The 23,274-nt window shown below is 41.5% G+C and overlaps 1 protein-coding gene across 30 annotated transcripts in view; it reads right to left on the bottom strand.

The window, feature by feature from the left end:
- The window catches only part of LOC149124852 (rho GTPase-activating protein 20-like), a 96,872-nt gene that overhangs the window by 29,510 nt on the left and 44,088 nt on the right, over window positions 1-23,274 (bottom strand). For 21 of the 30 annotated variants that reach the window (XR_016211646.1, XR_016211644.1, XR_016211645.1 and 18 more), the window contains 10 exons: window positions 22,784-22,972; window positions 21,429-21,581; window positions 19,496-19,690; window positions 17,402-17,494; window positions 15,951-16,070; window positions 15,139-15,187; window positions 9,258-9,422; window positions 5,427-5,570; window positions 2,929-2,970; window positions 1,653-1,737 (listed from right to left, as the gene is read on the bottom strand). Coding sequence is in view for 21 of the 30 variants with exons in the window: in XM_089302043.1 (XP_089158169.1) it covers window positions 1,653-1,737; window positions 2,929-2,970; window positions 5,427-5,570; window positions 9,258-9,422; window positions 15,139-15,187; window positions 15,951-16,056 (591 nt within the window). In the remaining 9 variants the exon portion in view is untranslated. Of the gene's footprint in view, window positions 1-1,652; window positions 1,738-2,928; window positions 2,971-5,426; window positions 5,571-9,257; window positions 9,423-12,162; window positions 12,214-13,309; window positions 13,409-15,138; window positions 15,188-15,950; window positions 16,071-17,401; window positions 17,495-19,495; window positions 19,706-21,428; window positions 21,582-22,783; window positions 22,973-23,274 lie in introns of those variants that run through there. The other 9 variants (XM_089302038.1, XM_089302039.1, XM_089302040.1 and 6 more) reach the window with 7 other exon arrangements.

Genomic DNA, 23,274 nt, shown 5'->3' on the forward strand with positions numbered 1-23,274 from the left:
AAGACCCCCCCCCCCCCCTCTCTCTCTCTCTCTCTGCATTTCCTCTCTCTGTGTAAGTCTGATTTTCAAATAAATAAAATAAATAAATCTTTTTTTTTTAAAGTGAAGCTGAAATCTACACATTTTTGGATGAAAGCAAATTAGAAAATTGGTTGGCACCAGAACTTTACTACAGGAAATGGCAAGTTTCCGTAAGATAAAATCAAGAGAAAATTAGAGAAAACTCAGATTTTCAAGTGTGAATGAATAGCATTAGGTATGATTATTTTATGAAAACCATACATAAATGAAATTGATTTTGAAAAATTCCAGGATGAGCAACCATTTGCCATAACTAAAACCAAAGCAGCTTGAGACAAGGGTGCTCCTCCCTACAGGAGAACTCCACTTCAACTTCTTCAAGCAATTCCTCTGGTTATGGAAAACAGCTCATAAAAGATGCCTGGCTCTGATTAGCTGCTGGGAAATGGCTGTGCTGGACTAGGCTTTTTCCACTGCGAATACCATGTTTTGTGATCTGAAGCTGCTGTAAAGAAAAAAGTCAAATAGCGTATCAGTGTTATCATGGTCACCGTTATGAAGATCTGCGCTAGTGTGTCATGATTTTAGAAATCAAATGTGATCCAACTGAAGATATTCTTCCCTACAACATACAAAAATGAGGAAGACACACACCGATCTCTCCAAAGGTTCACCCCTCCAAGTTTAATTCAATCCTGACAGACTTTGGTGTGGGACGTAACCAGCTCAATGCAACACCTAACTCAGAGAGTGGATTCTGTTCCACAAAGGGAGCATTACTAGAGCAAACAATCAATTGGAACATGAAATGAACAACAGGTGGCAATAGTATTTATACCAATGTTCCATTTCCAGGTGAGGACTGTATGGTGTTTATCTAAACTATATCTTGATCTTGGGAATACACAGGTATTCGAAGATAAAGGCATGCAGCATATGTAACTGCCTTCAGAAAGAAGCATATCCAGACACATATCAAGAGACAGACAGAGAAAATAAATTATGGAACAAAAATAGGACAAGATGTCATCAAATCAGCACATTTGGATGTGATAGTCCTATCACTCTTTCACACATTTCAGGGTTTTAAAATTCCTTCCAAATAAATAAAAATATTTTAACATGAAATAAATATTGAAAAACTGGGAACAAACAAAAACACTGTTTGAAAGTAGTGACAAATGAAGAGAAATATTTAATTCCCAGAATACTGGCTTGGGAAAAACACTTTATGAAAATGTGAAACTCTGTGGATATTTAACACGAAATAGTCTTTCTAAGCATAAGCACTGAGTTATCGTGGATTCCCAATGCTTCATATAACCTAACATTTACTTTTTTATGTACACAAAAAAATTGCATGTGTAGGTGAAGATATATTTCTCCATGTTCCCTTCGGAATACTCTCACTCTCCCATCTCTCTCTGTCACTCCAATCTCACTCTCTCCTCCCTCTTCTTCTCATCCCCTCCTCTCTCCTCTCCTCTGTTCCATTATATTGTTCCTCTTCCCATACTTCTTGATCTCTATCTGTTTCTCTACCTAAAACCTCTATCCCCATTGTCTCTACCTCTCTTTCAGTCAAAGTCAGGAAATTGGAATTTAAAATGTTGAGTCCAAAACACACTTACATAAGGAACGTTGCTAACGGTATCTGACTCTATCTGTAGAACTGTCGTCTGCTTTTGATCTTTCTCTTTCGACTCAGTTATACACCTAATCAAAATCATTAAGAAACAAAAATTAATGAATTAGCTAATGTTTCTCTTCAAATCAATTCATGTGGCAAAATGTTCTATATATTTCTCATCATTGATATGTACCTATATATACACATATACACACACACACACACACACACGAAACTCTTGTTTGAGGTAGCTAATACATATACTGATACAGAGACATACATATGCATTTCTGTGCACAGATATCTATAGCATACTTACAGGATATAAATATTTATATTCATCTATAAATAACTTTTATATTATTTAGATTTAGATTTGTAGAACTTCTCAGCAAGGTCAAAAGATGAGGAGTGGCATCGCTGTGGCATACGAGGTAACATCACCGCCTGTGGCACCGGCAGCCCATATGGGCACCGGTTCCAGGCCCGGCTGCTCCTCTTCCAATCCAGCTCCTGGCTATGGCCTGCGAAAGCAGTAGAAGATGGCCCAAGGCCTGGGCCCCTATAGCTCCACAGTAGACCAGGAAAAAGCTCCTGGCTCCTAGCTTCAGATCAGCCCAGCTCTAGCCATTGCGGCCACTTGGGGAGTGAACCAGTGGATGGAAGAGCTTACCCTCCACCTTTCCTTCTTTCTGTAACTCTACCTCTCAAACAGATAAATAAATAAATCTTTAAAAAGCCAAAACAAGAACAACAACAAAACCAGATGAGTAGGAAAATAATTCTGGGAAAGACGGCATGGCCTGGAAAATAACAGGGAGTGTCTTGATGTGTGGTTTGGGCAGCAGATCCACCCCTCAACGTTTTCCTATCTGGACCGCCTTCATGGCTTCAAGTGTAGGAAGCAACAGGTGCTTTCAGACTCACTCAGTAGAGCACTGAGTAGATCCACTCAGCTACTGAGTAGCTCAGTACTAGCTACATTTATAGACATTTAATACATATTGGGAATATTGTTAGCTCTGATCCATAGGCTGTATGGAGGGAAAGATGAAAGATACATCTTGAACTTCTTCAACAGTGAACAGAACATTCATGTGAATGAGGGAACATGACTTACAGCACATGTAGAGAAACCAAGGATTGCAAGATCATCTAAGAGTATTTTCAAGTGGGAAGAGCATTTTTAAGTGGGAATCATGTAGGGGCACTGCTTGCAGAGATTTATGCCTCCTATCACAAACGAAAGATTCAAAATCTGTATGCTAGAGAAATACCTGTCCAGCAGACGTTCCCATTTTTCCATAAATGTCTTCGAACTGCAAGCAGAGAAGTCAGAGAAAATAGTAAGCTACATAAAAGACTAATTCCATCTGATTAAGACTACCATTGCAGACAAACACAGCAGCAGGCAAGTGTGGGTGACGGGGACTCAGGCATAAGTAGTGCCCTCTCACACAAGGGCTCTGGGTGGAGTCTGCTCTTGTACAGCAACATTACAGCGATGGGAAAGAGTTCTTCAAGGGAAGGAGAAGCTGACTTGAAATGAAACCCTGGATTGCAACTATGGGATGCTAGCTCAGTGATCACAGGAGTCACTGAACTGACAGGAGTCTCAGTATCCACCATCGAAAGTGGAGGTCATTAAACCTCAGAGTGCTCCTGTAGCTTGAAGTGCTATTCAAATGGAAAAAGCATTATGATCAGATTATGTCACACTGAAGAGACTGGGCATGTGAATGGAATGCTCTGGGCTCACTTTAGGGGGGAAATCCATACCACTGTACTTCACAGAGGCTGCAGAATTGTCAGATGTCAAATAAATACCTAGAAAATAATTTTAGTGCTATGATGTGCTGAAGGATGTCAAAGCACCTAGTGTTTGGTGACTAATGTTTTATATCCTTTCTGCTACATCATTAATGTATTTGAAATCCAAAGTGAAAAAGATCTGCAGTCGCAAACATACATGGGCTTATAATTTACTAGCATTCAAAACAGCTGGGGAGTGACTGACTACATGGAAAATAAAACTGACCATTTATATGACTGGGTCCTGTGCCGGCAGCACCTGTAATACCTTGCTCATGAATATTTTCATTATCCCGAGAGTAAACCCTAATCTCTAGTAAGCAGCCACACGCTATTCTCCACCACCCCCAGATCCTACACCATGTCATAACTATCCATTCATCAGGTCATGAACATGTAATTTGTTGCTAACTTCTGGCTCTAATGAACAACACTGCTAGGAACATTTGTGCCCAAAAGTCAGAGTTAGGAACAAACAGAGTGTATGTATGTTTACACTTTTCTTGGACCTATATTCCACAGTGGAATTGCTCAGTCCTGCTCAGTCGTCCTACATTGAACTCACGGAAGCAACAGGTTTTTCTGCAGGGGCTGCCACATTTCCTATTTCTACCAGCGAGAGCTCACCCACGCGGCATTTCTATGCCTTCTCAGGACATGCTTCCACAGCAAAGTGGACATTTCCTTGGCTTTCCACCTTCATATGGACTTGAACACCACGGGTTACTTATGCCAATTTGCATAAGAGTGATAACAGCCAACAGCAAATGTACTCGGTGCTGGGCATTGTTGTAAATGTGTTGTATGTGTTTACATAGCTTCACAGCCAATATAGCCTATGTCCACCTCGTGCCCACGCTTCTCCCTCATTCAAAAAACTGTCTAGTGGAACTCCTCATCAAAGGCACCACAAATAGGCAGCTTCCTATCACCTGCAAGATTAAGAAGACATTAAGCAATAGAATCTGAGAACCTAGGGAGAAAATTTGTCATGGCAAAGAAGACATGCAGACAGTGGTACAAGCATGGCTTTGTTCTCAGTAATATTTGCAAGCAGTTCCATCACAGAACTGAGTTGATTAAGTTTGGATATATCTCCATTGTATCAACTTCAATATGACCTGACAGACCTGGAGGGAGTGAGGAGAGGAGGAGAGCAAAAAAGAGCACCAAGCACCTGGGATGAACTGTCTATGTGAAAAACACACAGGACATTGGGTTTGTGCCTGTTCAGAGCAGCAGGCAGAGGTTGCAAGGTACCTGCGTACACAAAAACAGACACACAAGATGTCTAGGAAATGGAGCCCCGTTTCCTTTCCTCATACCAGCCTCAAAGTGGGCCTTGGAAAACTCACCCACATCGCATGAATCAAATCTTTGTTTCAGGTGGCCGTATCACTGAAGACACCAAATAGCAATTCTAGCAACCCAGGATATAATTTAATTTGTATATCAAGTATTATTTCTTTAGGTCATTACTTTGGGAGAATAAAAGGACTTTTTCAAGCTGAATTGATCTACTCTACTAGTTGAAACACACAAAAGCCTAGACCTAGAGGCTGGAGGATATTGGAGAGGGGCCCCAGAGCCTTGCTCTCTCAAATCTATTTTTATTAATCCAAAATACCCACTCCCCAAGTAGCTCATGGAGCCCTTGGAAAACCATTGCTTCAGACCAAAGCAAATCATTCCAACAGTTCCCATTTCATTCTCTCCACACATATTGGCACATAAAAACCTCTTGGGGAAAATATGTGTCATACAAGTGCCATGGCTGGAAGTCAAAGCATGAGGCAGCAGATTATTATAGGGTCAAATTAAAATGCTTACCAATCCCCCCCCCCAAAAAAAACAAGTTTGGAAGAAAATTTAGGTGCATTTCTCTATCTTTGCTAGAAAAGGCAATAAGGGTTATATCCTTCTATATCAAAGTAAAATTACAAGACTCAGCAGTGATACTTACAAGAACTTGGCCCTATAATTCGCCATGGGCCAGCCAATATTCAGGCACCTGGAGGCACTGGTATCACCTTCCTCAACAATGCATTTGGAAATCCATATTTCATTGACAGGGATGACATATTTGTAGTAAATATTTTTGCTGTACCTAAAAAGATCATCAAGAAAGATGTTTTTTTCTTAAATGTAATGAGAGCACATCCTCTCCTGAGCAAACCCCAATCCTCCATGTTCCATAACCAAGAAAAGCTCACATCCATCTATTCCCTCTCAGTGCACAGCACAGGCAAGAGTCAGGTGGACCTGGACAAAATCATGTGCTCAGTGAAGGCTGGCCCACAAGGGGCCCACACACACAAGATTAACGGCAGCCAGTGGCAACAGGTGGACTGGTCTGTTTCTGAATGCTGACTATGGACTTGAGGCCATACTCTGTATTTTAAAGGTGTTACATCTTAAGAGAATCACTCACTCTCTGGTCATGCACATCTGATTGACTTCAACAGAGTGGCTGAGGGGTTGAACAAAGATTAAATCATGGATGAATTATTTATAAAATTTTCTTCTTCACAGAGATAGACTATACATACATAATCTCGGAATAACCTTAGTTTCAGATATTACAAATACCTTTGAATCTTAATTCTTATACAAATTTTGCATCTTGAAAGCTGGGATGGTGAATGTCTGGTCCCTGGGCTGTACAAAGCCTGTGAAGTCACTGAGGCTGGCACTGCCAAGGCAACTAACTGCAAGCTGGATTCAAAATTCAATAAATCCGTAACAGGCTAAATTTTTAAGTTGATGATTTTCTCCAGCCCGTGAAAGGTGCTATAAATATTCAAAATGATCCTGGCGGGGTGGGGGGACCCTCTCCACTCCTTCTCTAAAGACAGCTTCTTTCAAATTTCCTTTTTTTTTTTTTTTTTTTTTTTAAAGGCAGAGTTAGACAGTGAGAGAGAGAAAAAGGTCTTCCTTCCCTTGGTTCATCCCCAAAATGGCTGCTATGGCCAGTGCTCTGCCAATCCGAAGCCAGGAGCAGGTGCTTCTTCCTGGTCTCCCATGCGGGTGCAGGGCCCAAGCACCCGGGCCGTCCTCCACTGCCTTCCCGGGCCACAGCAGAGAGCTGGACTGGAAGAGGAGCAACCAGGACAGAATTGGGTGCCCCAACCGGGACTAGAACCCGGGGTGCCGGCGCCGCCGGCGGAGGATTAGCCAGATGAGCCATGACACCAGCTCAAATTTCCTTCTTAAGATTTGGTTCAGATCATCTGCCCCACAGATTCTGGCTTAAAAAAATACTGTGTCCTACAGACTGCAGCCAAAATAAAAGCACAAAACAAAATGTACCTTAGTCCAAGTGCTCAACGTCTTATCCATAAGGGAAGAAAACACCTCCCATTTTTTTCTGCAGAGAGCACAAGGTGACAATATCGCAGCTTCAGCAGTGATATTGCTCAGTACTGGTTTGGTCCACCCCACTTTCGCCCTCTGGCATGCTGCCTTGTTCATTTACAAATCTAACTCTCAGGTGAGTGGTAGACGTGAAGAGCTCTAAGCCTTAAGGAGGATGTTCAGGGATTTGGCCACAGGGCTCCCTATGATTTAAAGCGATTGAAATGAAACTGTCATAAAATCTGCCATGGGATCCAAAAGAATACAAAGTGTTGAGGCAGCTGGGTGAGAGCCGGTACTATAATAAAGAGATCTAGTTTTAAACATGGGCTCACAGGACCAGCGCTGTGGCACAGTGGGTAAAGCCCTGGCCTGCTGAAGCACCGGAATCCCATATGGACGCCAGTTCTACTTCCGGCTGCTACTCTTCCAATCCAGCTCTCTGCTATGGCCTGAGATAGCAGTAGAAGATGGCCCAAGTCCTTGGGCCCCTGCACCCATGTGGGAGACCCGGAAGAAGCTCCTGGCTCCTGGCTTCAGATCGGCACAACTCTGGCTGTTGCGGCCATCTATGGAGTGAACCAATGGAGGGAAGACCTCTCTCTCTGTCTCTACATCTCTCTCTAACTGACTTTCAAATAAATAAAATAAATCTTAAAAAAAAAAAAATCATGGACCCACGACTACTGTGGTGACCTTGAGGCAGCCACTGGGGCTCTCTTAGCATCAGAGCCTGTTGGAAAACAAGAATACAGACCCATCTCAGATAGTGAAAGCAAGGATTAGGCAAGAGGAGGTACAAGATATCCTGAACACACAGATTGCGCTTAACACACCCCTGATCCAACATACCTCATATGATTGTCACTAAGATGAGACTGCATTTTATAAAACTGGGCCTGAGTCTTGCTTCTCTGCTCTAGGACAGGGCAGAACTGGAAGCCAAGGGGAGGGCAGCACTGGCAACTTTTATTTTTCTTTACTCACTTCCTGGTGAGATTTTGTTTGTGGAACTAGTCTTTGTCTTATATAATATTTCATAAATTATGAAAACACAGGTGGAGCAGATAAGCAGATGTCCAGATCAGTCTATTCCTGCCTACTCCTTCCCTGCACACGTGTATTAAGCAGTTGCCTTATTCCAGGCTGTGTACTGGTTGCATTTGTGTTCAAGGCTGACAGTGGGAGTGACCACTTGTGTCTATCTCCAACCGGCACACCAAATCTGCCTCCTGTACCTTTTGCTTTCACTGTCCCTCCCAAGTTGGGGCCCTTGGTATCAGTGATCTGGGTTATCATCTCCAGGACATAGTCTCCCTCCTATATTGCTGCCAGCTCTCCAATCCATTATCTCCCAGCAGCCACAATGATATACTACAATATTTACCTGATATGGCCATTTCCATAAGGAAACCCCTTCAAAGGCATTTCTCAACCCCTTACTGGGATCTGTCAAGATCCTCTGTGACCAGAACCCTGAGCACTTATTCAGTCTCACCTCTGACCTGGTCAATTACAATGAGCTCCAGAAACATCAGCCTTGCTGAAGCCCTGCTCCCAAAGGGTCAAGCTGCATACACGATGGCCTGCAGTCCCCTCAGCCAGGCAAATCGGGACACCCAGTCTATAGAACAGGTGGCTGCTTCTCACACCAGAGGAATGGTTTCAATGTTGCATCTCACAGAGGCACCCTAGTGGGACTCTTCTCTGACACTCTCCACATGGCACTGTTTATTTCCTACTATCAGATGCACATTATTACAATCTTCAATTGTCTCTTTCTTAGTTTGATCATCTCTAGGCAAGACTCAAGAAAGAAGAATCCTGGGACCAGCACTGTGGCGTAGCAGGTAGAGCCACTGCCTGCAGTGCCAGCATGCCATGTGGGTGCCAGTTCAAGTCCCGGCTGCTCAACATCCAATACAGCTCTCTGCTATGGCCTGGGAAAGCATTAGAAGATGGCCCAAGTCCTTGGGCGCCTGTACCCATGTGGAAGATCTGGAAGAAGCTCCTGGATCCTGCATCCTGGCTTCAAACTGGTGCAGCTTCGGCATTTGCTGCCATCTGGAGAGTGAACCAGCGGATGGAAGACTGTCTCTGTCTCTCTCTGTGTCTCTCTCTCCCCCGCCCTTCTCTTTCTCTCACTGCCTCTACCTCTCTCTAACTCTTCCTTTAAAATAAATAAATAAATGTTCAAAGAGAGAGAGAGAGAGAGAGAGAGAGAGGAACCCTGTCTCTCCCATTCTTGATTCCACTGTCTACAGGGGCACAATACAGAATAAAACTTCCATGACTACTTGTTTAATAAGTGAAGAATGAAATCACTGGCAAAAACAAAGTAAAAACATGCTACTTGCTGAGAAAGAGTGCATGAAAATGAATTTTGTTAGAGACAATATATTTCACGATGATCAGGACAGCATGCAGCATATGCACCTACCGAATGTTCGAGATTTTCAGTACGTCCTTGTACAAAAAAGCCTGATGCTTTGTTTTCTTATTACCCGTTCTTAACTTTATCGGACCGTGCACCAGTAGTCTTCGTTCACGTCCCTTTGAAGCACTTGCATCCTCTGAAGTCCCAGCCTCTTGAAAATCATCGTCCCTGCTCAACAGCAAACACCAAAGAGTAGCTAGTCAATGGTCACAGACTAGTTTGATGCCGGTCATTAGGAGTGACACATGATAAAACTATCATCTCAATTCCTCAGACAAGGCTCTCCAACTACAGATGCCAATGGGGTTTCAGGTTTTACAGGTCTCAAAGAGCAGGTGGCACTGAGAGAGTTGGACAGGGAACACATCCAAGGGAGAACCTAGGGCAAGTATCGTCTTACAGGCGTGCCAAAGAAGACAGCCGCTCAGACCAAGAGGTGTCAGGTAAGTGGAGAACTGAGAGGATAACAAGAAGGGAGCCATCGCTCCCATCAAACGCTATGGAAGGTAAGGCAGGTGGTTACTGAGGACTCATCATTGGACTTACTAACACGGAGGTCTTGGTAACCATGGACAACTGCTGGTGGAATGATGGAAGGGATGTTTTCCACAAAGTCTGTGGTACACAGAGGGTTCTAAAACAACCCATCCAAAAGCCGCACACCCTAATGATTGCAGCCTATGACTGTGCTATCTGCAAAAAGAGACTGTGAAGACAGAATGAATGTGATGAACCTTCAAATAGGGAGAGTACATTCCCTAGTTTAGGAGGCCTAAACTAACCCCCAAGAGGTCCCCAAATCAGAGATTATCATCTACACTGACTCAGGACATGGCACAGAAGGGGAAGCCAGAAAGAGTTGAAGGGCAAGGGAGAATGAATCTGTCATATGGGCAGGAGCTACACAGAAACATGAGACTAGATGTAGTCAGCCCCCAGGTGACAGCTGGAGGAGGAAGGTACCTCAACTACAAGTAAGGGGATTCAAACAATGTTCTGAATTAGCTCAGAAGCAGATCCTAGCCCAGAGCAATCTCCCAACATGTGGACCAAGCTTAGAGGACCCTATGAAGTGGACCCAGAGAATCCCAAATAAACCTGTGCCCTACAGGTCCGTAACAAGGAATTCCTGTGGTTTTCAATCTCTCTGTTTCTGGTCATTGTTGTACCTCTATTATTTTAACAAAAAGAATGTTGCTTCCTGAGACTAGGTGCCATTGCCATAAGCATCTAAAAATTGGAATGCGGATTTGCAATCAGCAATAAGCGAAGGCTGCAACACGTCTGAGGAGCATGAGAAAGAAAAAGCTGAAATTCTGTGGAATACACAGTTAGCAGAAATGTGCATACGAAAGATTCTGCTGGTGTGCACTTGGCAGTATTGAGGATCAAAAGTCTGTGAGAGCATTTCAGGCATGGAAAGCCAAGACACTGTGGCAAAAACATAGTCTACACGAACGATCTCTGTAGACCCCAGTGGAAAAAAGTGGCAATCAAAGAAGAGTGCACTTATCTCTAAAGGGAAGAGAGAACTTCCACTTTGCTTATGGCCTTGTCCATAGGGGAAAAAACCGCTATAATCCAAAAGTTTTCCTTTTGAAATCTGTATTTATGAAATAAACGTTTTCTATTAAAAAAGGCTTCCATAGCCTAGACAGCTCATTTCAAGAGCCTCGGGTGGTCACTGACGTCATCCATGAGAGTGTTCATTGTTAAATTAACAGCAGAATTGGAATCCCCTGGTACGAGTACTCAAACAATATATTTCACTTTGTGTTTTTATGGGGGTGCAAACTGTTGAAATCTTTACTTAATGTATACTAAACTGATCCTCTGTAAAAAAAAAAAAAAAAAAATATCAACTCCCAACTTGACTCTCACTGGGATTAAACATGACAATAGGTCTGATCTGATTTCATCATCATTTAAAAAATATCATCTATTATTTTTCACTTTATGTTTCTGTGTGAGAGCAAACTGTTGAAATCCTTACTTAATGTATACTAAGCTGATCTTCTGTATATTAAGATAATCGAAAATGAATCTTGATGTGAATGGAAGGGGAGAGGGAGTGGGAAAGGGGAGGGTAGTGGGTGGGAGGGACGGTATGTGGGGGAAGCCATTGTAATCCATAAATCGTACTTTGGAAATTTATATTCATTAAATAAAAGTTAAAAAAAAAATTAACAGCAGAAGTCACTGTGCACTGACTCCCCATGCAGGACCTCTGTCCTCAATGAGTTGTATTGAGAGTTAACTGTAAAACCAGTTTTCAAACAGTTTGTGTATGTGCATATGTGTGCGTGTGTGTATGTGTGAAAATTGTTGACATCTTTCCTTAATATAGAGTTGGTCTTCTATGTACAAAGTCAATTGAAAATGAATCTTAATGGAGAATAGAACTGGGAAGGGGAGACTGAGGGGGATGAGGCATGGGAGTGTGGGTGGGAGGACTGATATAGTGAGAAGAATAACTATACTCCTAAAGTTGCACTTATGAAAATTTGTATCCCTTAATAGATAGATTTTAAGAATAAAAAAAAGAAAGTACTGAAGATTATTGAAAATTTCAGAGTCTGACTGTTTCTAACTGGCTGTGTATGAAAGGGAGCATGTATCATAAAAGAGAACATGTAATCTGGAACAATAGTATCAATCTGCCTGGTTTTAGTGCAAGTTAAAGTAAAATATCGAAAGCAATCTTCAACTGTGAAGTTCTCCATACATATCTGCTGCTAATTCATTCTAAGTAAAAGCAACAGGCATGTCTTCTGCCTTTTCAAAGGAAAATTAAATCACATATCCCTGATATTCTAAAGCAGTTTACATCTCTAAAGAGTATTTCCATTCAACTACCACACTGCCCTCTGGAAAGAACACTAAGATGGACACCACAGCTGTCACTCACCAAGCTCTTACAACATGGTTTCAGAAGAGGGAACACAAGGCAATTTTCAGCCTATCACATGTAAAACAAAATGACACAGCGATTGGTAAAGAAGTCATTGTAACGTGGTCCTCTGTTAGCATGACAATTTACATAATAGGGATACATTGATTCCCACTTAGTAAAATGCTTCCTATCTTATCTAAATTAGTGTTCAAATTGGGAGGCGAGGGGAGAGAAGTGCTAGACAACATGAAATAATGCTGGACACATCCACAAACATTTCTTAACATCACCCAGGCTTAGATATAACTGGTTGAGTTGGGACCATGTACCAATGGGGCTCTGTGGCCATAATAGGTAAAACCAGTTAGACTGAGCAGAACACAAAACTCTTTCATAAACAGGACAGCCTCTTTCGAGATCTTTTCAGAGAAAACTCTTTGCCATGAAGCCAAGGAAGTGTCTCCCCTGACAGTACAAAGCCTGCTCTTTTGAGCTCAGTAGCACTAAACCAAAGAACAAAAGTAGCTTCTCATGAAACCAGCACCAAAGTCAGGAATTACTTCCTCTGTTTTAAGGAAAACAGGACAGAACTCCTCCTGGGGTGACCAGTCTGCTTAAATGATCACAAGTAGTACAGGAAAAGGCTACCTTGCGCTGGGGACTGGTGGATGACTTCCAGAAGCTCTGACAACATTACTTTCCATGTGTTACAACTCTAGACTCTGTCGACACTATTCAACAGAGACCATGAACAAGTCCCTGAAGACTGTGGGTTCCGCAGTAGTCAAGATCACCCATCATTGTGATGTCAAGGTTCTAAGGCTCATGCCATAACTGACAAACTCTCAAACTGATATAGTGGTTTTCTAGATTTTGGCACCATCATTCAATTCTTCAAAATTAAACTGAGATGATGGTTCATTTGCATGCAGTTGTAAGAAACACAGAGAGATTTCAGCAACCTTCCCTCCAGTTTGCCCAAGCGGCAATATATTTCAAAGCTATAGTGCAATATTATTTCTTTGCATATTTTAGTATAATTATATAATATTTTATACAAAAATAATATGTACAACATTAAAATGAATACATGATTCACCCATTTTCTGTTCTTGTAGCAAAACCCCTTAGGCTAGGTAATGTGTCAAAGAAAGAAGTTTACTTGTCTGACGGTTTTGGAGGTTGAAAAGTCCAAGAGCATGGGGCCCCACTGACTCAGCCTCTTTTCCTGGCTTATAGACAACCATCTTCACACTGTGTCCTTGCATGGCACACAAAGAGAAGGAGGTAAGGGTTTCAACAGGAGAACTGGGTGGGTGGGGGAAGAACTCTGACCATAGCAGTCTATTTTCACTTCTGTCATTGAACACTGACCTTTCGGCCCTACATACCAAATGGAGAGACAGTATCAATGTGATGCTGTGTCAATTATAAGGTTATTTTAACATATCACAAACACAAAATTCTTTTATTCAATTTCCCCCCTTAAGTGTTTAAATGGGTGATCTCTCACATCACACATAAGGGTGTTAATTGTGAAATTAACAACAGGAGTCACTGTGCATTAACTTCCCATGCAGGACCTCTGTCCTCAAATTGTTGGATTATGAGAGTTAATAGTAAAACTTGTTTGCAAAGATTTACTTCATTTTAATGTATTAAGTGGAGGATGTTATCTATGTCTCATAAGCTATAGTAATGTCTAAGTGCTCACAAAGGATGCACTATGCTTGGGTTCTTCAAAGTTGATTTTCTCAAATATATATACATACATACATACATATATAAATTAAACCTCTAAAAAAGTAAATGGTGATGAACTATCTACACAGGAAAGAAGGTTTTGTAGCAACACTGGCAGGAGGGCTGCAACCAAACCAAGTAGTTTTTGAACCCCCCCTCCTTCAGCATTCGCCATGTAGAGGGTGCTGGTAAAAGGAGTTATTCTAGAAGAGTCTCAGTGTCTCCACCTGCACAACAGAGATGATAGTGCACCTCAAAGGATTGCTGCAACTATAAAATGGGATAACAGTATAGAAAATTTAGCAAGCTAACTCACAGAATAATTCTTGCTTAATACCAAGGCTGCTTAGAAAAGACAGGGAGACATTATTTTCCAAAATAGTGAACACTATCATGGATGTTTGTCCATGGCCAAAGAGAAAGGAGGGAGAATATGTCACGCAATCAAATCCACTGAGCAACGACAAAACGTCAAGCTTCTTGCAAGGTAGTTTATATATAGCCTCCCCTTGCCTCAACATCAGCTTCTGGGGTAAAAATTAGTAATTCCATTTGACAGGTGGAGAAACTGAAGCTCAGTGAAGTTGTGTGACTGGGGGCCAGATACCTAACAGTTGGTAAAGTGAGAACTCTCTAAGTCCTAAATCACACAGTGTTTCCATAGCTAAGCAGTGCCCCCCACCCCCAAGACAAGGGGAAAATATCCTTGGTATTATATACATATGCATGTATATATATTTTGCAGAATCATCTTCCTGGCATGTACCCGGGGCCTCAGTATCTTCTGCAGCTGGATTTGGTGAGCCCTCACACCCATTCATCCTTCACCCTCACAGGGCTGCTTCTGGACCCCTCGGCCTCTGTGGGCAGCTTGTTGATAACTCACAGGCAGCCAGTCTGTATTAGTGCCCAGATATGCTTTTAGTTGCCTGTTACCTTAGGCAGCCAGCCACACCTTGGCATCAGACAGGCTGGGAATAGCAGTCAATACCAAGAAAAGGTTATAATCAATGACTCTCCAGATGTCTACTTGTGCTGGCAGTTATGAGCCCTTGGGAGAACCCTTACACTCCCCATATGTTCTGGTCTCCCTCCTGAATCCCTGTAATTATCCTTTCTCATGTTGGTCCTCTGAACACCCTCATTTTTGCCTCCACCAAGGGAAACATCCTCAGTAGCTGATATCAAGCACCTGCTCCAGTGTTCCTTGCTGCCCTCTGCTGGCAAGAATAGGAAGTCATATTTTACCTCTCAGGACCATGGCACAGGGCAGGTACTTCATTGAGATGAGTCAATTCTGGAACACCAAATTGGAAGTGCTGTCACAAAACTAAGTCCATAAAATGAATACTATTTGAGAACATTTTTGAACAAATCAAAACCATTGTAAAATATCTAAGTGCACCCTGAAATGCTGCTTCTAGCTGCATCTGTCCTCTATCTTTTCATTCAAGGCAGAGTTCCAACATCACAGTGGAAAATCAGGCTCCCAATATTAATCATCATTCCCATAGTTTATAGAAATGAGCAAAAGAAATCACAAAATGGAGGATAAAGCGATAAAGCATATCCTACTCAGCCTTCCTAAAGAAATGATTAATGGTGATGATAATATACACATTAAATCAGATCTCCTAGTTCCCATGTCTGTTTCTCAAGTTGATTGAAACAGAGTAGAGGGGGACAGGATAATACGGTAAACACAAATTAAACACACAATTTGGCTACAAAAATGCATAAAGGAATGAGAGAAGAAAATCATGATGGAAGAAATGTAGTGATGCTATGACTATAATACCCTGGGCTCATAAACTACTCAAGGCAATGTCTCACGAAAAAGATTTTCTCACAATACTGCCTATTGAAACAGTGCTGAGGGAGCAGGGTGTTAGTTACTCCATTCCTTATGTCTTCATAGAGTAGACTGGCAATTGGATACACAAATATTGTAACTGCCTGGTCTTCACTTCTCCAACTTGGAATGAGATGTACATAGCATTCTATTCTTCTTGCAGCTAAGCTTGTGTGCTGATGCAGGGGACCCTCTCCTGTCACCTCACCTCTGGGAGGCAAGGGCAGATGGTAAAATAGTAGGGTCTTTGGAATTGGGACTGGAGATAGATTATGGATGTTTGAGTTTTGGCAAACTACTTCATATTTCCGCATCTCAGTTCTTATATCTGTAAAAAGAAGATAATGACTTTCAAAGTGTTGTGATGAAGTGTGAGATAAAGCATGGAATAAGATAATTCAATCCCTGATGCCTGCCTGACCCACAAACAGCACTCCAGAAACCCTGGAAGTATTCTCTCAGTGTCTAGATAGGGTTTCTCTGCCGCTCTGCTGGATGGTTCCCGCTCTGGGGCTCGCTGGGTATCAGAAGAGCTGCTTTATCACAAAGAAATACACACCTACCTCTTGGCTTCCAGCAAGTATATCCATATGCAGACAGTTTTCAAGGGTGTTTGAGATAGTATTCTTGCATGGACTTAGATTAGGGGTTGTCCAGTTTATACTTGCAGGGTTTTGGGTACACAGATAATATTCTAAGACAACACAGATTCAGAACGGGTGTTTGGCTCAGCAGTTAAGATGCCAGCATCTTCTACCACAGTGCCAGTATCAAGTCCCAGATCAACTGCCCATTCCACCTTACTACATATACTCCTTCTAGGAGGCAGGACTGCTGGCTCAAGTGCCTGGATCCCTGCCACCAATGTGGGACACCTGAGCTGAGTTCTTTAAACCTGGCATCAGCCTGATCTACCCCCTCACTACTCCAGGAACTTGAGCAAAGAACCAGCAAATGGAAGAACTCTACTTGTTACCCTCTCTGTCTTTCAAACACAGAACATGAATGACAACTGAAAAAAAAGATTTTGATCTGGTTAAGTCCCTTTGTGGAGACAAGTTGCATAGCAAAGGGCACAAATAAACATAGATGAAAATGTATTTCATACAAATAACTGAAAATACACCATGTTTCTCTTATTTAAAAATAGATCTAATGATAGAGGACAAAAATAGGTAACATGGTAACAAAAGTTGACTTGGGTTATCAGAAGGTCAACTCATTTTCCTACCTAGATGGTTTATTATGATCTTATTGCTGGGTCACAAGGTTTTGGCCAGACTGGAACACAATTGTCAACACTCATAGACACAAGGTAGCTTTTCTATGTACACTTTAAAAACAGGCACCAGCAAATACTGCTGGCTTTCAGTGATGCAGAATGGAAGGATCCCTACTGTTCCAATTTTACAAAATATAAATAAAAAATCTGAAAGAGAGAGGAGAGTATCCATTCTACAGTTATTCCAACATAAATGCTTATTATGGTGATAGTGAACAAAATTACTTGAAATACAATTTCAGATATTTCACAGATTATTTACAAGTAATCAAAACAGAATTCCTCAAATTCCTCAAGGACTCTCTGGATCTGATGCTCATTTGAATACTTTTCTGAGTAGATAGAAAATTCAGTTTCACACCAGTCACAGATCTTACCTGATGGATTCTTTAAGCAAAGAAAGATTAAGATAAAGGCTTCTGTCTTCTGTTTCCTTCCATTCTTTAGTCAATCATCTAATAGTGGAACACCTGAGGAAAGTGTAAATAGAAATCACACAATCAGACATGGGTAAATTTTGAAAGCATGTGAAGGGAATCTCCTGTGTCCTGGACACTCAATTGCTCAAAGGATGCAAAAGGTGAAAAGAAAATGGTTCAGAAACACTTTATTGGATGTGCTGTTGGGAAGCCACAGGATGAACTTCCTTGGCTGGGGAATGAAGGGAGGGACCATGGAAATGTCAAACTACAGCACAACTGGGATACCCATCGAGCCCACAGTTCAGCTTCCTCAGTAATGCATGACATTAAATGAAATTACTCAAATAAAGAACCTAGAAACAACAAAGCAGTGTGTTACTCAGTGTGTTAATATTCTTGAATTGAGAAATCCCCCATGTGAACTTCCTACTCGAAAAGCTGAATATCACAGTCTTAGTGAGCTTGAAGAAATTCATCTTAATTTAAACCTGACAGCATTAGTCACACCTGGTTGGGAATTTAGGAGTTACAGCGTAGCATTCTACCACCATTCTGTTCTTTCACATACAAGACATGGGGAAAATATTAAACACTACAATTGAAATGAAATTGCAAATGGAAGCAGAAGGGAAAAATGTCTCTGTGGGAATATGTACCCTATGATGCTAATGGTCTCTGAGCCTATATTTTAAAACAGGGTCGTGATAATGATCAGAAGAAGCTTCACTGCATTCTAATTATAAAGGCAGCTTCCGTTCAGCACGTATGTTTATATAGTGAGAAAATGATTAACAAGACAGGTGTGGAACCCTTGTTCTACTATGAGCCTTTTTATACACTCTAAGCAAAATACTACATTTTTAAAAACCTTCCTGCCCAAGTTTTCAGATCAAAATTCTCCCAGATAATACCTCAAAGAAATGGCAAGCTGTGGTTTAGAAAAATATGGAATTGACATAAATTTGGAGAAATCTCCAACGTGAGATGGTATGGATGAAAACAAATCATGATATTTTTCAAGAGAGCTTAAACTTGAAAGAAATCAACAACTCTCTGAGCTGGGGGAGTCTTCAATAGTGGTGCCCAAGAGTAAATTGTGATCTGTTACAAGGCTGGCAAATGACAACTACTGGGTCAAAAACAGGTCAAATACTTAACGTTACCCATGGTCATTCACTCACACAATATTGTCTCTGACAGTTTCAGGCTACAAGGTAAAGTTTCGGCCTACCCAAGTAAAGTGAAAGATAACAACATGTAAAGATTCTTTTTCTTGTCAGTCCTCCCCCCAAAATAGTTAACGATTTACACTGTACTAGATATTATAATGTCATCCAGAGTTGGTCTAGAGTATGCAGGAATATATGACCAGATGAAATGGAAGTTATATACCATTATACATAAGGAATGTGAGTATCTTTGGAATTTATTATCCACAGGTGAGTGCAACCGATCCTCAAGGACCAGAGAGACAACTGTACTCTCTGGCTTGGCCATGAGACATGGCAAATATGGAAACGTTGGCGAAAGGTAGTGTGAATGATTCTGAGTTAATCTTAAGAGTCCAGGGTAGCCACTAGCCCTCCAATGGCAGAATGAGAACTGTGAAAGAGACCCACTCTAGCTATCTACAAATTTGCATGAGAAACAAAACACTCATTGAGTCAGCCTGGTGTCACAGTGGGTTAAGCCACCATTTGTGATGCCCAAGTCAAAATGGTGGTACAAGTCCCAGCTGCTCTGCTTCCAATCCAGCTCCCTGCAAACGTACCTGTGAGACTGATGGATCATGCCCCAAGCTCTTGGGCTCATTGCTACCCATGTGGGAGACCCGGGGGTAGATCCATGATCCTTTTTTTCAGCCTGGCCCAGACCTAGCTGTTGCAGGCATTTGGAGGAGGGAACAGATTTTTGATATCTCTATCTATCTACCTATCTACCTACCTCTCTTTCTCTATCCCCTCCGTGTGTGCATATATGTGTATATGTATGCATATGTGCATCACTCGGACTTTCAAAAAGTAAACAGACAGAACAAAAAATACTTACTGTTGATATTCTCTGTTTGAATGTAGCAAAATCCAAATTTCATGGGTGAGTATACTCTGCTTAAGCTTTCCCATAGAGGCTGGCTTCTCAGATTGACAACACTAGGAAAAGCATCTCACTCAAAGTTCAGGTGTGGTTTAAGTCTCAACTTCTGATGTTGATGGGCTCAACTGCAACAGGTGTTCATTCCTCTACCTATGATAAGAAAAACTGAGTGATAGCTAATCCAGACCAGCGGCCCACCACACTCTTAGAATGCTGCATTTTCTGTGTAGAGCAATGTGTGGATGTCAGCCGTGACTCCTCAGCGTTTGGTTTAAATGTCTTCTACATAAGGGAAGCCTCCCAGCACAGGAGGTTGAGATAAGTTTGCTTGATGTTGCAGTGGATTAGTCCACCACCACTTGTGATGCCACACTCCATATTGGAATGCTGATTTGAGATCCAGCTGCCCTTCTATCTAGCCCCTTACTAGAGAACCTAGAAAAGCAATGGACTATGGTCCAAGGACTTGGGCCCCTAGCTACTTATGTGGGAAGCCCTGCCGTAGTTCTAGGATCTTGATCTGACTTGGTCCAGTGCTGTCTATTGTAGATATTTGGGTAGTGAACCACTGGTTTTGAGGTATACATATCTCTCTCTCTCTCTCTCTCTCTCTCTCTCTCCATCCCTCTCTCTCCCTCTGTCCTTAGTCATTCTAAATTTCAACTAAATAAATAAAATAGGACATTGAAAACCCCACAAGAGTGTACAGCAACACATAGATGATATAAAGCTCTAAGAATTTGTGCTAAAGATGCTAGCTGACAGGGAATGAACAAAATGCATGTCAACCTTTAAAAATGTCATTTCACAGAATGCCTAGTGAAACACCTCATGATGTGAAAAGGCATACAGAGCTTTCATTGCCACTTTTCCTGAAATGATCAAGCTCACTAACGTCAATAGCTCCCTTACTTCATAACGATTTTCAGGGTCCACACATTTGCAATGAGAACCCAGAAGCTGCCCTTGCTCTCAGGTTTTCAGCCTTTCCTGTCATTCCTTTTGCTACCTTTCTGAACCCAGTTTGGGCTGTTTTAAAGGTGAATGGCTCAGCTAAAGCAAAACCGGTGCTACAGAAGGAGCTGGAAACAACAGACTGGTTGCCATCTCCTACTACTGAGACCAACATTTCATTCTAGGGCATTACTTTCTGGACTTCACTTCTAGATGCACTACTATAATCAGATATGTAGTAATAATAAGATCATTGCTTTGCCAAATATAGACAGGAAAGACTGACATTTAAAGTGTCATGGAGTGTTTTGGGGAAGATCTCATTATTGCCATTGTTTACCAAATTGACATATAATGTTTCAGGCAGTCTCTGCTTTCTAGAAGAATTTTTTAACATATTTCATAAAAAGACTACCAGAATTTTTATCTCCATGTTTTACTAAAACACCATGCCTGCTTTCCTTCTGAATCCACGTTTCAAGTGTCAGAGGTACTGAACAGCCCTAGAGTTCAACTGAATGTTTCAGTCTTAACAGAGCTCACTGAGGCTATTTGGAAACCTAGATGTCTGACTGCTCCTAATCAACGCTACTTCCATTTGTGTATGAGTAATTCCCTTATCAGCAAACTCCATTTGTTGGGTGATCTGTTCTAGCCCCCTGAAATCCCACTAGGTAATTCCAACAACTCTCAGGTTATGGTGTTTCATAAAAGCATTCCTGTAACCATCATTACATATTGATATCTATTTGTTTAGCACTATGAGATGAAGGAATGCAAGAGATTCCCCTCTATTCTTAAAAAGCACACAATTGGATTAGAACCGTAATCTTGGTTAATACCATAATTATTTGGCTATAATTACGGTTAAACCACAATCTTGCATAATTACAAACAGAAAAAGATGCATAATTAAATGAACCAGTTTGCTTACTGCATGATCCTCAGTCACGTATTTTCCTCTTTTCAGATCTCAAGTTCCAGAGAGGCCAGGACCTTGCTGAATTCGTCCTGGCACTTGGCACACAGTATTCTGCACATTCACAGATGCTCAATAAGTCATTTTTGATGAATGGATGTGCATTTGCTTAATAAAGGTGAAGATTAAATGAGTTACATACATGAAGACCTTAGGACAACATCTATTATTAAGACATTAATATAGTAAAATATTGGCCGGCGCTGTGGCTCAAAAGGCTAATCCTCCGCCTGCGGCGCCGGCACACCGGGTTCTAGTCCCAGTCTGGGCGCTGGATTCTGTCCCGGTTGCTCCTCTTCCAGGCCAGCTCTCTGCTGTGGCCCAGGAAGGCAGTGGAGGATGGCCCGGGTGCTTGGGCCCTGCACCCGCATGGGAGACCAGGAGAAGCACCTGGCTCCTGGCTTCGGATCAGCGCAGTGCAGCGGCCGCAGCAGCCACTGGAGGGTGAACCAACAGTAAAGGAAAACCCTTCTCTCTCTCTGTCTCTCTCTCTCTCTCTCTCTCTCCCTCTCACTGTCCACTCTGCCTGTTAAAAAAAAATTGAAAAAATAAAATATAAAAAAAATTATAGTAAAATATTATCAAATGGATAAGATTTAGAATAGAGATTAGAATAGACATTCTAAAATTTATTTTAAAGTGACCTTGGAAAAAATAGGTGATAACAGAAAGAATACACCTTATGACACTATTGATGAAGGCAATGTATTAAGCATGGTGTTTAAATACATAAAGACTAAAGGTGTATAATAGCACTGCAATCCAACATTTGTTAAGCAAAACCCAAATAACATTTTTTATTTCAAAATAATGCATACTTTAAAACTGTTGTTAGGAGAGGAAGGGGGATGTAAATTAACACTTATCTAATCAACTGAAAGTATCTTCGGAGTTATTCAAAGACTCCCGAAGTAACTAAGAGGAATGCTCTGATTTCATAGCAAAGTATGTCTAGAATGATGCTCAACAGTATAATGTTCATAGAAGCATGAGCATTCTCCACCCAGGGTGACTGAGACCTTCAGAAGTTTACACAATATATTGGGAATTTCATACATTTAAATGAAGTATGAGTATCATAACGATACATGTCAATCTAGGAAAGCATCTGCAATCATCCTTTATAGGTAAAAATGTGTCTGAACAATTGATTAAATGGGCCATCTAGTATACCACGCGTATATGAATAGTTAAGTTCAAAATCCAATGCTATAGACTAAAAGCAATTATGTTAAAAGTATCCTACCTAGATAAATAAATGACAGACTCACTAGCCTTTCTAGCCATGATGACTCTCCAGGTGAACTCACCTCAAGCAAAGGAGCTCCTCCATCTCTCTACAGAAATGAACAGGAAATGCAAGAAGCAGCACCTGCTGCAGAGACCCAATTCCCACTTCACGGATGTCAAGTGCCCAGGATGCTGTAAGATAACCACGGACTTTAGCCATGTGCAAATTGTAGTTTTGTGTGTTGGCTGCTGCACTGTCCTCTGCCAGTCTAAAGGAGACAAAGCAATGTTTACAGAAGAAAATTCATATCTCATAAAACATACCTGAGAAACAAATGGTACTTCATATGAATCTAATTCCAAATAATTAGGACTCATGTGGTAATAAAAGGAAATTTAGGAGGAAATTACCAAAGTAGGATACTCTTATTCCTGCCAAACCGTTCATCATCATAGTCTGATCACACTCAATATCAAAGTGCCATCTTTCAAGGACCCCAACCACTTTTTTTTTGGACAGGCAGAGTTAAACAGTCAAAGAGACACAGAGAAAGGTCTTCCTTTACTGTTG

Source organism: Oryctolagus cuniculus, chromosome 8 (assembly GCF_051225735.1).
Source record: "Oryctolagus cuniculus isolate XC-2025 breed Fujian yellow rabbit chromosome 8, ASM5122573v1, whole genome shotgun sequence".
Taxonomy (NCBI): Eukaryota; Metazoa; Chordata; class Mammalia; order Lagomorpha; family Leporidae; genus Oryctolagus; species Oryctolagus cuniculus.